Here is an 18,462-nt window from a genome sequence, read left to right as displayed (position 1 = left end):
ATACATTATTTAATAAACTTAATGACCGTAGACTCGGCGACAATGACAATTTATTCTCACTAGATGTTACCTCATTATATACGAATGTAAACGTTGAATACACATTATTATTTGGGATATGTTAAATAAAAACTCGACACCGATTAATCATACGAAGCTACCTATTAAAGAAATTTTTCACTTAAACTGTTAGTTGAGGCTAACTACATCACCTTTCGAGACAAGGTGTACAAACAAATTTTTGGATTACCAATGGGTTTGAGCCTGAGTGGCTTAATGTCAGAGATCTATCTTTCAACGATTGAGCAGATACATTTGACACCTTTTCGACCCCGTATCACATACTATGGGAGGTATTTAGATGATGTGCTAGTTATTACCGATAGTAATACTATCCAAGACATTTTACATTCGTTTAATAATATTCATTCTAGACTCAAATTTACATTGGAAAGGGAGGATACGGATACAAAGTCATTAAACTTTCTAAATGCGACTCTTCTTTCATGCTTACCCAGGACTGAATAAAATACAATTTAGCATCTATCAAAAACCTACAAACACCGGTATGCTTCTACATTATAATAGCTATCACCCGTTCACCTACAAAAGATCGATCATCTTTAATCAATTTCTTAATGCCTATAAATATTCAACGACGGATTCTGCTTTGGACTCAGAAATACAAATATTAACTAGCAGATTCTTAAACAGGGGTTATTCCATTACCACAATAAACCGAATTAGGGTACAAGCTAAGGATAGGATACAAAATACTACACCAATCAACAATAGTAATATCAAAAAACACTATTTCTGTCCCATATGTTGAACAGTGGCACAAACAGCTTAACAGATTCTTTAAAGATACCGAATTTAAAATTGTAGCTAGGCCTATATGGAAGTTACACACTATACTGAACAATCGCTCGGTTATTTCAGCGTTCGCAACACAAATTAATGATCTGGTATACAATATTTTTTGCGGTGATTGCGACTCGTCTTATCAAGGTTCGACCCGTTTTTCTCTTAATATTTGTGTAAATCAACATGAAGCCTCTGTTCGTGCTTCTCGTTCAGCAGCGTCAGAATTAGCCTTTCATGCCATTAACGAAAAACATACTTTTTTTTATTTAACGAGGCCAAAATACTTAACGTTCAACGTAATTATATGCGACTATTAATTGCAGAAACCGTTGAAATAAAATTACACGAGAATTCTGTTAATGTTCGGCGGCCATATTTGATCTCCGATGCGTGGACCTTTACGCGCATGCACGAAGACAAAATCTCTATTTAAGTATCAGGTTTAACCCGATTCGGTAATTTTCATTCCTGTGATCACGACATACGGTCGAAAAGCGTTGTCAGCTTCAGGAAGGAAAATCGTTTTGAATATTTTCGTTAGATTCTTTTAATTGTGTTAATTTGATTTTTAATTGTTTTAAATTGATTTGAATTGTGTTAAATTGATTATTTAATTATTTATATCTTACTCTAATGTACCGGTAAGTTGTCGATTTTTTCGTTTTTTCCGTTTTAATTTCTGGAGGGTATAATAAGGAAGTGTTCTATGCACTATATTGAGGTAAACTCCTCTTATTATTTTACTTGTATGAAGTAATGAAATTATTGGATATGGTGTATACATGGTAAGAATATACCCAGATCTTGACGTAACGTGGCCTTGACAATGTCCCCTGCATACCCACTACTCGGACTTCCTCCAGTCACTATCTGGCAGAGTAGAGGTAGCAAGATTATACACTAGCTGATCCGGAAGCCTCCTAGAGAGTTACCAATAGGTCCGGTCCGGTGTACAGGCAGTTCTCGCTTTACAAGTTCCTGGGTTTACAATTTTTTTTTTTTTTTTTTTCATAGTATCAAGTATCAACAAAATCGAAAATATGAACATTAATTGCAAAAAATGAAATGTTAAGCATTCATAAATACTGCATTTCAAACCAAGCGCATAGTTATACAATACAGTGTACCGAGCTTTACGATATTAATTCGTTACCATCGTATCACAAAAATTCTGTAATGTGAACCCAATAACACATTGTTTTTTGGTAATTCATTCCACAACCTTGGAAGTTCAAATTTTCGCTATATAACTCTCTAAAAGGTTGTTTTTATAGTATTAGTAAATTGTATTAGTTACCAATTCAAATCATTAAACGCACTACATTTTTAACATTTTCATATATGTTATAAGAACCAATTTTGAATGGCCTTGTGATATTTTTCTAAAGCACATTTCTAGAAGTCACGACCATAAAACAATAAAAACAATTTGCACTTTCTGGTTTATTGGACTTTTCTGTTACTGCAAGCAATTATAAACGGGTGGAAAACTTGATGTTATTGCATTTGTGAAAATACTGATAGCTGGAATTGCGTGGATTTTTACGTTATTATGGTGAAATGTGTTTGCCTTTTACTGAAATCTTGAGTCGTATAAAAAAAATATATTTTCAGACTCTTCTCTTCATTCCTTTGCTTCAATTCCTTTTTTTTTTTGCTTCATTAACTTGTTACTCTGCGCAAATCGTGTTAGTTGCAATTTGTGCATTCCGTTAAAAATGCATATGCATGCTATTGAAATTTATAAAGAAAATAAAAGATTATCTTGGAAATAAACACCTCTTGAAGCATTTCTGAAGAAGACGACTCCTTGTGCAACAAATCAATGAGTGCTGAGCTAATAATGAGTAATCAGCAAGTGTGCATTCAGTCAATGATGATGAAGAATAAACATTCTTTAACATTTGCAAGTCATAAATAATTTCTCTATTATTATAATTTGCTTGATTTATAGGCTACATTTTCATTTCTTTGGATAAATCAATCATTGTTTAAACAAACTAATTAGCTAACTAATTTCATTGTTGATAATGTAACCCCTATTTTTAACATTATGTCTATGGGAAATAAATTCCCGCTTTACGAGTTTTCGCTTTACGAGCACACGCTAGGAACGAATTAACTCGTAAAGTCGAGAACTACCTGTACTAACTAGTGGCCAGACTGCGAACCCCATTTTAGAGCTGTACCCTCGAAATGTAAGGAAGTTTAGATCTCGCCATGGTGTTCATCACAGCACAACTACAGCACAGACATTATCAAATGCAATAGTTGTTTCTATATCACCATTATTGCAGGCCAACACATTCTCTATTATGTTCAATGCATTTTGGGCATCTTTTTTAAAAGGCAGTGTGTGTGTGTGCTTCTTTACTTTTGCTGTTGCTGGTAACAAAAACATCATCGTTTTGTTTGGTGCTCAGCAGCTCTTTTGGTGTTGGCATTGCAGTGGTAGCAACTTCATCATCCACCTTCACAAACTCTTCAAATTTGTCAACAAAATCCATGTGCTCCTTCAAATTGCTCCATCCTCAATTTTGCTATCACATTTGTCTGCTGGACCATGTTTTTCGATGATATTCTCTCTTTCTGAAGCAGCGTCTCCGGCCAGGTGAGCAGGAGCAGCAGTGCGTAGCACACGCTTCTTGATTAGACCGGGGTTCGAGCCCGTGACCACCAAATACAGAGGATGCGGAAAGGTCAGGGAATGACTACCGCATATCCCCGGAGCAATGTGGCCTTAGTTGCTAATGCTCCTAAAAACCAAATAACAAACAAACATCTTTCTGAAGTAGTTGATTATTACACTTGATGCAATACTGTCCCAAGCAATAACAAGATTACAGATAACATCCAAGACATTCCAATTTGGTTAACAAACTGTTCCCTCCTTGTATGTTGCAAATCAAGTACCTTATCAGGCGGGCTCTCTGTGCACTCTTGAGATTATAAATAATGCCTTGATCCAGTGGTTGCAATTAACCGGTGATATTGGGGGTAAAAATAACAGCCGTATATTTGTCAACTTAAGTGTCTTGGCAGAATGTGCTGTACAACAACCTAGAATCATCCAACTGTTCCTTTTTTCTGAAGCCACTCTTATGTCCACTTTTGATAATCAATACTGAAAAGTTTTGACTGTAAGCCAAGCACTTCTTTTGGTCTCATAATCACATGGAAGTTGGTTAACTGCTTTAAAACATCTTGGCTTGGAAAACTTACCAGTCACAAGTGGGCGTAGTTTTGTACTGCCATCTGAATTGCAGCATAACAGAACAGTGAGTCTTTGTTTACTAAATTTTCAACCATGATAAGACTCCTTGAACAGCAAATGTTTTGTCAGGCAGCAAATTATAAAAAAAAAAAATTGTCTCATCAAGATTAAAAATATCCTTTGTCTCGTATTTTTCAAGAATGGACTATACATACAGAACACAACCAGTCTGTAGCCCTTTCTTTGTCAGTTAATGCAGATTCACTGAAACATTTTGTGAAACCAAGTTATTCCTGTCTTTAAATCTTTGGAGCCAGTCACTGCTGCATTTAATGTCCCTAATTCCATGTTGCTGAGCAAGATAATTTACCTTTTCTTGCAAAATTGGACCTGATATTGGCAAATCAGATGCATGGATTTGTTGGTACCACTCAAAGTTTTGTTTCAAGCTCCTCATGTTTTGCACCACAAATTTGTTTCCTGTTTTTTTATCGCTAATCCAGTGTCTTCAAGTCTTTTTTGATTTTTCAGTATTGTATATAGATAAAGTAGGTAAAGGGATGTTGTATTCCTTTGCAATGTCCATCTTGATTCTTTCTATCCTATCAGCCTTTTGTATAATTTTTAGTTTAATTTCCAGGATAATTCTGTACGTTTACATTTTTCGCCATAACACTGCTAGATTAGATTTAATATAAACAAATTTTAAATTAACTTAAAGGCAAGTTTTAAAAGTTACATCAGCTCAGGAAAATGGCACAAAAAATAGATTGCTGTATACAGTAGCAAAAGACTCTTTGAACTGGGGTAACAATTGCAACTGACCTTATTCCCGTGGAGAGCAAGAGAGTGCATGTAAACAACTTAGAAAAACTTTTTATTCTTTTGTTAATTTAACAACATCCTTCAGAAAGATGTTTTTCAGAGTGCACTTGATGTTGTAGCTACCATAAACTGCTTTTGTTTACACAAAAGCAATTTCTAACAAGTCAGTGCCATCCTTCGGGAAGTAGGGAGCCGGGTGGCCAGAGGCAATAATCAGACAGCTCTGCCAAGATTTGTATTAAACATACAAAATGACAATATTTTTTTTCTCACAGTGCAAAAAAGAACTTTGTAATACATATTAACCGAATTTTATAATAAATGAATATATTTACATAGGAAAGCCTATCCTTTCGCAGGGGAATGCTATGTGCTTCATATAAATGAGTACTTTGCATAAACAGTTTGTATTAACAAGATTTTACTGTAATACTAATACAAATTTAATGGACTTCAGAAATAATGGACAATACCTCTTGAACAGTGCTTCCATAGCTGAGTGGTCAGGAGCAGGAGTGCAGTAGCATACTCTTTGAGTAGACTGGGGTTCAAGCCCCTGACTGAAAAATATGGTCAATCTGCCAACCTGCACTAGCGCAGCGTGGCAAATTATGGTGCATTTCCCTCAACATGAATCATTGAGGAGGCTTCCAATCTGCAGTGAAATTGATAATGGCTGTAGTTTATCTTTTTTTTTTTTTTTAACCTCTTGAACCAGACTTCTTAGCCGAGTGGTCAGGAGAAAGAGTGCAGTAGCACACACTCTTTGAGTCAACCGGGGTTCAAACCCGTGGCTGCTAAATACAATTAATGTTTGTATTGATAGTTTATTGTAAACTCCACTGACCTGGTGGTTGTGCTGGAGTATAAACAAGAATTTTTTTTTTTTTATTGTCCACACAAGACCAATGAAGCAACTGTCTCAGTCTGATGGTATTTACTCTCTGAAAGTATTTTTCTTGCAGAAGGAAAGCTGCAAAAATTTATTGCAAAATTTTTTTGAATTATCATTAAATAAAGCAAACATTAGCATTAGCATTAGTAGAGGCATTTGATGCAAGAAAGCAAGCTTATGCAGCATCAGCCAAAAAAAAAAAAAACCCACTTCCACTTCACCCCTCTGTTCGTTCAAAATACCTGTCCAGCTGAGCCTTAAACTTATTTAGGCTATCAACCTCCACCACAAGGGATGGAAGTCTGTTCCACCAACCAACCACCCGCTGGCTAAAGGCAAATTTCCACACGTCTATCCTACATCTGTCTTTCCTCAATTTGAATTTATGCCCTCTCAGGTGATTTTTCTGAGCTAGAGGAAGAATCCCATCAGCATTGAGCATGCTTAAACCATTCAAGGCTTTATACACCTCTATCAGATCACCTCGCTGGTGCCTAGTCTCCAGACACTGTAATTTGCAAAACTTAAGCCTTTCTTCGTAAGAGCACCCCTTTGTTCCATTCACTAATCTTGTTGCCCTTCTCTGTACTCGTTCCAGCAGCTCTACATCCTTCTTGAAATGAGGCCTCCAGACCTGTATACAGTACTCTAGGTGTGGCCTGACCATTGCCTTATACAATGGAATAATCACCTCCTTATCCCTGCTGGAAAAATTCCTGTATATCATTGACAATACTCCATGAGCTACTCTTGCAGCCCGTCTGCACTGCTCAGAAAACTTCATATCTGCCTGCACAACCACCCCCAGGTCCCTTTCATTCTCTACCACTGTCAGTGTAGTACCACAGAGTTGATACGTTGCTCTGGGGTTGCTGTTTCCCATATGCAGTACTTTACATTTGTCAATGTTAAACTTCATTTGCCACCTCTCAGCCCGTCTGCTCAACCTTTCCAGATCCTGTTGCAGCAGCATAGTGTCAGTAGTGTCCTTGACAACCCTGCCAACCTTTGTATCGTCTGCAAACTTGGACATTAAGCTTGATATACCATCATCAGTATCATTTATAAATACAGAAAACAATATTGGACCCAACACTGAGCCCTGAGGGACTCCACTAATAACATTAGTCCACGATGAGCAGTGTCCATTGATTACCACTCTCTGTCTTCTCCCCCTCAACCACCCCTTTATCCATAGCAGCAATTTGCCTCCAATGTCACACTGCTCCAATTTGTGTAGCAGTCTTCCATGTGCAACAGTATCAAAAGCCTTTCTAAGATCCAAGTATATAATATCAAAGTTATTCCCTGCATCCAGTTCTTTTGTGACTGCATCATAGTATCTAATCAAGTTGGTCAGGCAAGACTTCCCCTTAACAAAACCATGCTGTGTCTGAGCTATAACTGAAGTCTTGTCTAAATGATCCTGCAGTGCTTCTTTAACCAGTGCCTCCATTAATTTTCCTGGAACAGAAGTTCAGCTCACAGGTCTATAATTACTTGTGTCAGCCTTTGATCCTCCTTTGTGAATTCGGGTCACATTTGCACATCTCCAGTCTATGGGTACCTCCCCTGAGTCCAAAGAAGCTCTCATAATTATGGCTAAGGGTTTGCTTACTTCCTTTGCTGCCTCCTTTAATATAACAGGATAGATCCCATCCACCCCGGGTGCCTTTCTTGTGTTTATCTTCAACAGTTTCTCCTCCACTTTACTCCAAGTTATTTCAAGATTCTGTAGCTTACTGCTAGAGTTGAATACACCTCTGGCATTCCCCTTGCTGAATAACTCCTCATGTGTGAATGTCGATGCAAAATATTCATTTAGTTTGTTAGCTACCTGAGCAGGATCATCAACAGTTGACCCATCAATATCAAGTGGACCAATCTGATTCATCCCCTTCCTTCTAGAGTTTACATAAGTAAAGAACTCTTTGCTGTTTTTCTTTGCATCCCTTGCCAAGGATTTCTCGTAATCTGTCTTCGCCTGCCTAACCTCCTTTGTAACTTGGTTGCATATCAACTTGTATCTATCATAGGCTTCTGTGTCATGTGTTAATTTGTAAGTATCCCATGCATTTTTCTTCTCTGCCATATGCCTCATTAGTTCATCTGACATCCATTTTGGCCTAAACCTTGAACAATATTTCTTGGTTGGTATGTAAAGCCTAGTAGCTTCCAAGATAAGTTCTTTGAATGCTTCCCATTTTGAATTTGCTGTTGGTAACATCATCAGTTGGTCCCACTGTATAGAATTTAAATACTGTCTCAGTCCATCGTAGTCGCCTTTACGGAAGCAATAACCCTTCCCTTTACCCCTAATGGTAGTTACCTCTTTCAGTAAATCCCACTTCAGCACACTGTGATCACTGCCACCTAGTGGTTCATTTATCTGCAGATTCTTAATGCATGAAGAATCACTGCTGATAATCAAATCAAGAGTATTACTCCCTCTAGTTGCCTCCCGAACATGCTGATGTAGAAAACAATCATCCAATAAATCCACAAAAGCCCTGCTAGTGTGTGAGTAACCAGCCCCCAAATTCCAGTCAATATCTGGGAAATTAAAATCTCCCATTATAAGACTCTCTGATTTACTGGCCCACTCTATTTCCCTGTACAGTTCCTTATTATACTCATCAGAGTCATTAGGCCTATAGCACACTCCTACTCTCAATTTTGATCTCCCAATGCTTATGTCACACCAAACTGACTCAACACTGCACTGTCCAGCGATGTCGACTGGCTTCACTTCCTTGGTTTTTATGTGTTTCTTAACTAATAGCAAACCCCTCCCCCCTTCCTATCCTGTCTATCCTTTCTGTAGACGCTGTACTCCCCAAATTGCAGTTCTGCATCCCTTATATCTGTGTGACACCACGTCTCTGATATCCCAACAATATCTGCCTTTGATGTTTTGAGCAATACCTCAAATTCATCAAATTTATTTACTAAACTCCTAGCATTGGTGTACACGCAAGTATACCTGCACCTGTTTCTATTCTTAGCTACCCTAACACAACCCATGTGTTTACTTGTACCGCAATGGCTCCCAGCAGTCTCTGAAATACCATGCATCTTGTTTTTCAGGCTTCTGCTCATTCTAATAGAAGCAGTGCAAGAATCTCTTTCACCTCTGCCAGTGGCTACTGTCAATCTATTGGTCTTTGTCTCCCCCCAAGCTAGCAGTTTTCCGACCCACCTAACACTGCCTCGATAGCAACCTTGCGATAGTAACACTGCACCTTGCATAACAAACGTCCATGTTATGCAAGGTGCAGTCAGTAGCAGATCCAGTAGGAGGTGATCACCCTACTCCTCTAAGAGCCTGAGTAAATTGGAACAAATACCGCATTGTTTGTTATTAATACTCTGTTTTTATTGTTAATTATCATTAATATCAATTACTGTCCCAGGTCAGTCTAGATCCAACCCTGAGTGGGGTTGGGTCTAGACTGTTCAATAAACAATAACTAAACAAAGAATGGTCCAAAAGTTGTATAATAGAGGTCACAAGTTACTTGCATCAGATGATCAAATTTCTTAATTAATCCTAAACAAAAATTTGTTCTTTTAAGAGCTTGCAAAATTGTAACTGATCACAAATTTGGGGTGAAGAAATTATATCATTTAAAAATGAAATATTTGAAATGTATAAACATGTGAATATCCAAGAAAAATGAGCTGAATGATTTAATGAATTCAAATTTATGGAATGGATTCATTTAAAAAGCATGTCAGTTTGAAAGGAAATACAAAATAAGTGTAAAAATACTACTGTTATGCAATTTCAAATGGACAAAAAAATCTGTTTTCTTTTCTTAAAAATTTATTTTTAAGCAAATTTATAATTTATAAATTACTATCAATTGCACTAAAAGTTACTTACATTTTCTTGGAAATTTTATTTTCCTGGAATAAATTTTATAACACACCCCATTAATCAAATTAAGTCTTTGAAATGCTATGTCATTCTGTCGATGATCACTGGTCAGATGGATGAAGCCATCTGAATGTGAAAACTAACAATGACAATATGTTAGGTAAAAATAACATAAGATTTTTACTGATTAAAATATGATCAGGACAAAAAGAGGTTAAATAAAATATGACTGAGCAAAGGCTCCACTTATTTTATTGGCAATACTGCTTAATTATTCCTCAAATATATCATCAATATTAATTGACAAATATTACAGTGTGTGTGTGTGTGTGTGTGCGCGCGTGCGCACACGCTTTAATTGTTTGTCCTGGATTTTAGGCTCATTCTGTCCTGGTTGTGACCATATCCTATACATGACAGAGCATTAATTCTTGCAATGGAGTAAAAAAGTTACAAGAAACTAACCGTATTACAAAAAATATATGCAACCTACCTTCCCATTCAGTAGTAAAACATAAAGACACTGTACATTCTAAAGTAGGCTTGATAAACTGTACATAATCAAATGGGTGAAGCTCCAGTACATCATGAAGCTAAAGAAAATTTAAAAAAAAAAAGATAAAAACTTTGCTCTGGGTTTATAACTATGATAACAAGCACAAAAATTTATATTTGCTGATATAATTAAATAAAAAAGGGGCAAATATTAGTAGTGTCATTAACCTGGCTAGAGGTTCTCCCTTCAGAAGTCAAGCACATTTGCAAAAACCCACCATGACAGATATTTCTACATACACCGATGAGCCAAAACATTATGACCACCTACCTAATATGACGTTGGTCCTCCATGTGCAGCCAAAACAGCTCACACCCAGCGAGGCATGGATGCTACAAGATTTCTAAATGTGTCCTGTGTTATCTGGTACCAACGTGTAACCAGCAGATCAGATCCGTGAACTCCTGTAAGGTCCATGGTTGAGATGCCGCAGATAGGAGTAACAATTCCAACATAAACCATATATGCTCAATGGGATTGATGTCTGGAGAATTTAGAGGCCAGGACAATACCTGGAAGTCTTCCTCATGTTCTGTGAACCAGTCTCAAACAATCCGGGCAGTGTGGCATGGCGCATTATCCTGCTGAAAGACTGTACCGCCAGAGAGGAAGACCGTTGCCATGAAAGGGTGTACCTGGTCAGCAATGATGTTTAGGTAGGTGGTAGACATCAGAAGGCCTGGCACATGGATGACTGGGCCCAGGGTATCCCAGCAGAACATCACCCAAAGCTTGACACTGCCACCACCGACTTGTTTTCGTCCCATGGTGCATCCAGACACCATCACTTCCCCAGGTAAACGACACACACACCCCAGCCGTCCACATGGTGCAACAGGAAACGTGATTCATCGGACCAATTGACCTTCTTCCAATCACTTTAAGGTCCAGTTTCGATGCTCGCGTGCCCACTGTAGGTGCTGTCACCGGTGAACCGTGGTTAGCATGGGCACACGGAGCAGCCTGCGGCTTCGCAGCCCCATTTTCAGCAGGATTCAATGCACTGTGTGTTGTGACACATTACGACCGTCACCAGCATTCCAATTACCGGCCACATACCATCCGGGAGAGCCTTTGCTCACCTCGAGCATCGATGGGCCATGGTCATCCAACACCGCGCCAGTGGTTCGTAGGTTTACCCTCCTCAGACCACTTTCAGTAGGTACTAACCACAGCTGACCATGAGCATCCCACCAGCTGTTGTTATTTGTTTTTTTTTTTTTTTTTGGAGCATTAGCAACTAAGGCCATATTGCACCGGTGATATGCGGTGGTCATTCTCTGACCTTTCCGCATCCTCTGTATTTGGTAGTCACGGGCTTGAACCCCGGTCTAATCAAGAAGCATGTGCTACGCACTGCTGCTCCTGCCCACCTGGCTATGGAGGCGCCCCCCCCACCAGCCGTGCCGTATTGGATATACTCTGATCCAGTCGCCTGGCCATTACATTTTGGCCTTTATCAAGCTTGCTTAAGTCTGCTGCCTTTCCCATCTGAAGAATAAGAGTAACACTGATTAATGGAGCTCAATATCAAGTGTTTTTTATAACGTGTCCTGACCCACGCACGAGCTGTAGTTCACCTGCAACTGCTTCGATTTGCATAACGACTCGCTGGTCATAATGTTTTGGTTCATTGGTGTATGTATCCTTTCTTTTCTTTTTTTATCTTTGATGTAATACTCTCCTAAGTTTCTTTCAATCAAATAGAATGAGCTATAAAGTTGAAAGCTTTAAATTTCCAGTATGTAAGAAGACTGATATGAAACTTACTTCAGATGAACTAATGAACAGCTTCTAATCTTTGGCTTTCTGCTCAAATCAACTCCTTTGCCTGCCTAGGCAGCCAAAAAGGCAATCCTGGGCCATAAAATGTTGACAATCATTTTATTTCTCCTTCTAAGCACAGAAATTCTTGTACCATCAAATAACAAATTCCATTAACATAATAAAAGTTTTGCCTGTTTTTTTTTTTTTTGACATTTGATGAGCATAAATAACATAAGTTATATAAGATAAGTTTTGTAGTTAAGTAGCATAAGCGTTGCTTTTCTACTCTATGGGATGCAACTCAGATCTTCCAATGTGTCCTCTTCTTCTTTATTGGGAATCAGAAGTTTTTTTCCGAATTAGTTGATGACAGGAGTAGGAAGATCACTTCTAACCAAACTTGCTTCTGCAATGAAGTACTGGTCTTTATTGCAGAAGCATGGATATTCTACTTTATTTCTGCTGCTGCTGTAAAAAGCCAAAATTTTTGTAAGACAGAGATAGCAGTCCTCATTATGATTGGTTCATGCCATAACAAGAGAACAGAAAATGGCATGGTCTCCTTTCATTTGACCCATCTGAGATTTACATAGCATGGAATAGGCAACTTCTCTTTATCTGCCAACTGGCATCCAAAGTAGAGATAATACTCATGTTTAATCATTTCTATTATAGACTGACATTGTGATTTTAGTGTAAAGTGGCAGCCCCCATACACAAAATTTGTTCAGTAAATTAGCACAATCATGAGTGTCATACAAACAAAAATAAAGCAAGTCTGCTTTAAATACACATGTGACAACTGCTGACTAACATTCATAAGCATGACTAACATTCATTCAACAACTACTAGTTCCCACAGGAACTAGTAGTTGTTGATGACTATTGTCAGGGAAACGGGGAACATGCTTTGTAAAAAGGATAGGTGGAATAGGACCAGGGTATGTCTGCCAGGGGCAAAGGTTGATGACGTTGTAGAGCGGATATCATCTTTTAAGGGCACAAAAGGTGATATAGTTGTACACGTTGGCACTAATGATATTAAGAGTAGGAGACCGGCGGAATTACTTAGCAAGTACAGGTCACTGTTGAAAAAAAGCCGTGAATTAGGGTTGAATTCGAAAGTGTCTACAATTCTGCCCAGACACGATAGGAGGGAGTATATGATGAGAGCCTTGTCGATCAATTCGGCCCTGGAGGGATTATGCAAGGCTCAAGGGGTAGAATTTTTTTCAGCCTGGACTGTACTTGTTAACAGGAGAGATTGCTTCTACAGGAATGGGATACACTTAAATAGAAAGGGTGCAAGAATTTTTGCTGATGCTGTCGAGGCAATGTTAGGAGGGTCAGAAAACTGCTAGTTGGGAGGGGATACAAGGACTAATAAATTAACAGTAGCCACTGGCAGAGGGGGAAGTGATTCTTGCACTGCTTCTATTGAAATGAGCAGAAGCCTGAAAAACAAGATGCAGGATATTTCAGAGACTGCTGGGAGTCATTGCGGTACAAGTAAACACATGGGTTGTGTTAGGGTAGCTAGGAATAGAAACAGGTGCATGTATACCTGCGTGTACACCAATGCTAGGAGTTTGGTAAATAAATTTGATGAATTTGAGGTATTGCTCAAAACATCAAAGGCAGATATTGTTGGGATATCAGAGACGTGGTGTCACACAGATATAAGGAATGCAGAACTGGAATTTGGGGAATACAATGTGTATAGAAAGGATAGACAGGGCAGGAGGGGAGGAGGGGTTATGCTATTAGTTAAGAAACACAAAATCCAAGGAAGTGAAGCCAGTCGACATCGATGGACAGGGCAGTGTCGAGTCAGTTTGGTGTGACAAAAGCATAGGGAAATCAAAATTGAGAGTAGGAGTGTGCTATACGCCTAATGACTCTGATGAGTATAATAAGATATTGTACAGGGAAATAGAGTGGGCCAGTAAATCAGGGAGTCTTATAATGGGGGATTTTAATTTCCCAGATATCGACTGGAATTTGTGGGTTGGTCACTCACACACTAGCAAGGCTTTTGTGGATTTATTGGATGATTGTTTTCTACATCAGCATGTTCGTGCGGCAACAAGAGGGAGCAATACTCTTGATCTGATTATCAGTAGTGATTCTTCATGCATTAAGAATCTGCAGATAAATGAACCACTAGGTGGCAGTGATCACAGTGTGTTGAAGTGGGATTTACTCAAGGAGTTAACTACCATCAGAGGTAAAGGGAAGGGTTTTTGTTTTTGTAAAGGCGACTATGATGGTCTGAGACAGTATTTAAATTCTATACAGTGGGACCAACTGATGATGTTACCAACAGCAAACTCAAAATGGGAAGCATTCAAGGAACTAATCTTAGAAGCTACCAGGCTTTACATACCAACTAAGAAATATTGTTCAAGGTTTAGGCCTAAATGGTTGTCAGATGACCTAATGAGATGTGGCAGAGAAGAAAAATGCAGGGAATACATACAAATTAATGGGTGACATGGAAGCCTATGATAGATATAAGTTGGTCTGTAACCAAGTCACAAAGGAGATTAGGCAGGCAAAGGCAGACTACGAAAAATCCTTGGCAAAGGATGCAAAGAAAAACAGAAAAGAGTTCTTTACCTATTTAAACTCAAGAAGGAAAGGGATGAATCAGATTGGTCCACTGGATATTGATGGTTCAACAGTTGAGGATCCTGCTCAGGTGGCTAACAATCTAAACGAGTATTTTGCATCAACATTCATGCATGAGGAGTTATTCAGGAAGGAGAATGACGTAGGTAAAGTAAACATTGGCAGTGAGCTAGATGATTTTGTAATAACTGAGAGGAAAGTGGAGGAGAGATTGTTGAGGATAAACATAAAAAAGGCACCTGGGGTGGATAGGATCTATCCAGTTATATTAAAGGAGGCAGCAAAGGAAGTAAGCAAACCCCTAGCCATAATTATGAGAGCTTCTTTGGACACAGGGGAGGTACCCATAGACTGGAGATGTGCAAATGTAACCCCAATTCACAAAGGAGGATCAAAGGCTGACACAAGTAATTTTAGACCTGTTAGTTTAACTTCTGTTCCAGGTAAATTAATGGAGGCACTGGTTAAAGAAGCACTGCAGGATCATCTAGACAAGAATTCAGTTATAGCTCAGACGCAGCATGGTTTTGTTAAGGGCAGGTCTTGCCTGACCAATTTGATTGGATACTATGATGTAGTCACAAAAGAACTGGATGCAAGGAAAAACTGATATTATATATTTGGATCTTAGAAAGACTTTTGATACTGTTGCACATGGAAGACTGCTGCACAAATTGGAGCAGTGTGGCATTGGAGGCAAATTGCTGCTATGGATAAGGGGATGGTTGAGTGGTAGAAGACAGAGAGTGGTAATCAATGGACACTGCTCAACGTGGACTAATGTTATTAGTGGAGTTCCTCAGGGTTCAGTGTTGGGTCTGTTGTTGTTTTCGGTGTTTATGAATGATATTGATGATGGTATATCAAGTTTAATGTCCAAGTTTGCAGATGATACAAAGGTTTGCAAGGTTGTTAAGGACACTACTGACGCTATGCTGCTGCAACAGGATCTGGAAAGGTTGAACAGATGGGCTGAGATGTGCCAAATGAAGTTTAACATTGACAAATGTAAAGTGCTACATATGGGAAACAGTAGCCACAGAGCAACGTATCAACTCTGCGGTACTACACTGACAGTGGTGGAGAATGAAAAGGACCTGGGGGTAATTGTGCAGGCAGATATGAAGTTCTCTGAGCAGTGCAGACGAGCTGCAAGAGTAGCTCGTGGTGTCTTGTCAATGATATACAGGAATTTTTCTAGTAGGGATAAGGAGGTGATTATTCCCTTGTATAAGGCAATGGTTAGGCCACATCTTGAGTACTGTATACAGGTCTGGAGGCCTCATTTCAAGAAGGATGTAGAGCTGCTGGAACGGGTACAGAGAAGGGCAACAAGATTAGTGAATGGAACAAAGGGTTGCTCTTACAAAGAAAGGCTTAAGTTTTGCAAATTACAGAGTCTGGAGACTAGGCACCGGCGAAGTGATCTGATAGAGGTGTATAAGGCTTTGAATGGTTTGAGCATGCTCAATGCCAATGGGATTCTTCATCTTGCTCAGAATAATCACCTCAGAGGGCATAAATTCAAACTGAGGAAGGACGGATGTCGGATAGATGTGCGGAAATTTGCCTTTGGCCAGCGGGTGGTTGGTTGGTGGAACCGACTTCCATCACTTGTTGTTGAAGTTGATAGCCTAAACAAATTTAAGGCTCAACTGGACAGGTATTTTGAACGAACGGAGGGGTGAAATGGGAGTGGTGTGTTTTTTTTTTTTTTTTTGGCTGATGCTGAATAAGCTTGCTTTCTTGCATCATATGCCTCTACTAATGCTAATGCATGTTATAACAGGTTCGCCTAAGAGATGACTCAATTTTGAGTTGTCTGTTATGATTCTTAATTATGTTATGAAAGTCTTATTGTTGTCAAAACTGTGCTGACCAGCATTATTTAAATTAGAGGTGTATCTATTGATTTTCTTTCAATATGTACCAAACTACCAATATGAATATCAAGACAGTCTTTTCAACAGAAAATGTTTAGGCTAATATATTACAGGAATTTTAAATCCATGAATGATAAATGTGTGCGTTTTTATACCTTTGATATTTATTTTTTATTAAAAACTGGTTAATCTACAAGTAAATATCATAATATCCTTCCGAAATTATAGGGAATAAAAAAAAAAAATTCTTTTCCCATTTAAGCTTTTATCAGCGTCCATAGAAATAAGTCACTACAGAAGCATGCATAGCATCATGAAAACTTATTATAACATCCAAAGCTAACAATATGCATAAATAATCCTTATCTTGATTTAGCAATGAATTACCGAGGTTAAGGGAATGCCTATGGCTACATTGCAATAAAGCTTCCTATAAAAATTGCATGGATATAGGGAATTCCGGCTATAAATTTCTGCCAGCCTTCAGTAAAATATACAGAAGCAAGTCATGACATTAAAAACAAGAACTGAGTACTAGGCCAGTAGAGACATTGCTGGCTCAGTACTGTTAAAAATGTTTGATTGGTGCTTTTCCAAAATTAGCACTTAAGCAGATTTCTAAAAGTAATATTTTAAAATGTGCACAACAGCATTAGAGAGTTGACAGCAAAATGGACACATTTTGTACCAGCTGCAAGATAAATGTATACATGTTAATATTTCATACTGTGTAATTCAATTGAATTTAATTTTCAAAAGCAGATTATATGTGCAGAATAACAGGGCACAACATTAACTTACCACTTTTATTAGCAGAATCAAATACTTTTCACAAAGTTCCCTGAGATGATCATCGTAAGAAAGACGCTTACCTGTGGGGGAAAAAAAAAAAAATAGTAGTATCCAAGTTAAAAAAACATTAACACACAACATACAATTTTCAAATTTAAAAGTGAAGAAGTTTAATCAATTTTAGGACATGACTATATAATTTCACACACTAAAATAGTCTACTTAAATATTCCAGTGTAACTTATATTGTTGTTATAGATATAACTTATATATCAATTTCTTACTAATTTAAAAACATTTTAATAAAAGTAAAATAAGTAGAACACATCACTATATGTAATTAACATAAGAATTAAATTTCCGAAACCTAAACAATTAGGCTAAGAAACTTAAACAAAACCATATGTTTGATCTTTGCCTCAAGATATTAAGAACTACAAACTTCGATTTTTCATTTTCTTACCACTGAAAATGAAAAGGTCAAAATGTGTGGTTCTATTTAAGTTTATTAGTGCAATTAGTCCAGGATTTAAAAATTTAATAAATTCTTATGTTAACTGCATGCAACGATGCATTCTACTCATTTTATTTAGTGTACCTGCATAATCAAGTTATGCCCTTCAATTCACATATAAGAATTTTTTTTTTTGTTAGTTGTTGGTGCATCGGCTTCTGTGGCCATAATGCACCTCCCAAGGTTTTTGCACTACTCTGATCCAAGCCTGAAGTGGGATTTGAACCAGCGACCTTTGGGTTGCCACCACATATAAGAAGTTCAATAAAAGATTATCAGGCATAAAATAGTATGGGAGAATAAAGAATATATCTAATGTTACTCACGATATTCAATAAAAGGCTTTACTTCTTGGAAGACAAGAGTTAGAAATTTGACACCATCCTCCACTTGGCACAACTCTTTGAAACCATGCACAATTAGTTTCCTTAAAACTGCAATAAAATAATCATAAAATAAATTTTATTGGATTTGTAATTAGGCATTTGTATGAAGTGTGATCAAAAACTACAGCAAGTTGACTAGTCCATGTTTGGTGACTGAACTATGAATAACATGAATTATCCATTTATCTGCAGTCGGTCTGAATAAGTGTGCCCTGAATAGGAGGTTAGGTTCTTACCACATTGTAAAATGAA

At 37.9% G+C, this 18,462-nt stretch overlaps 1 protein-coding gene across 1 annotated transcript in view; it reads right to left on the bottom strand.

Annotated features, from left to right (window-relative positions):
- The window catches only part of Impbeta11 (importin beta11), a 257,037-nt gene that overhangs the window by 145,217 nt on the left and 93,358 nt on the right, over nt 1–18,462 (bottom strand). Inside the window, exons 6-8 of the mRNA XM_090373121.1 lie at nt 18,151–18,258; nt 17,320–17,390; nt 10,175–10,274 (exon numbers count right to left, since the gene is read on the bottom strand). Coding sequence (XP_090229247.1) covers nt 10,175–10,274; nt 17,320–17,390; nt 18,151–18,258 — 279 coding nt within the window. The remainder of the gene's footprint in view (nt 1–10,174; nt 10,275–17,319; nt 17,391–18,150; nt 18,259–18,462) is intronic.

Source organism: Mastigoproctus giganteus, chromosome 5 (genome assembly GCF_048544385.1).
Source record: "Mastigoproctus giganteus isolate SK-2022 chromosome 5, ASM4854438v1, whole genome shotgun sequence".
In the NCBI taxonomy this organism is placed as follows: Eukaryota; Metazoa; Arthropoda; class Arachnida; order Uropygi; family Thelyphonidae; genus Mastigoproctus; species Mastigoproctus giganteus.
This window is presented reverse-complemented; position numbering and strand designations above follow the sequence as displayed.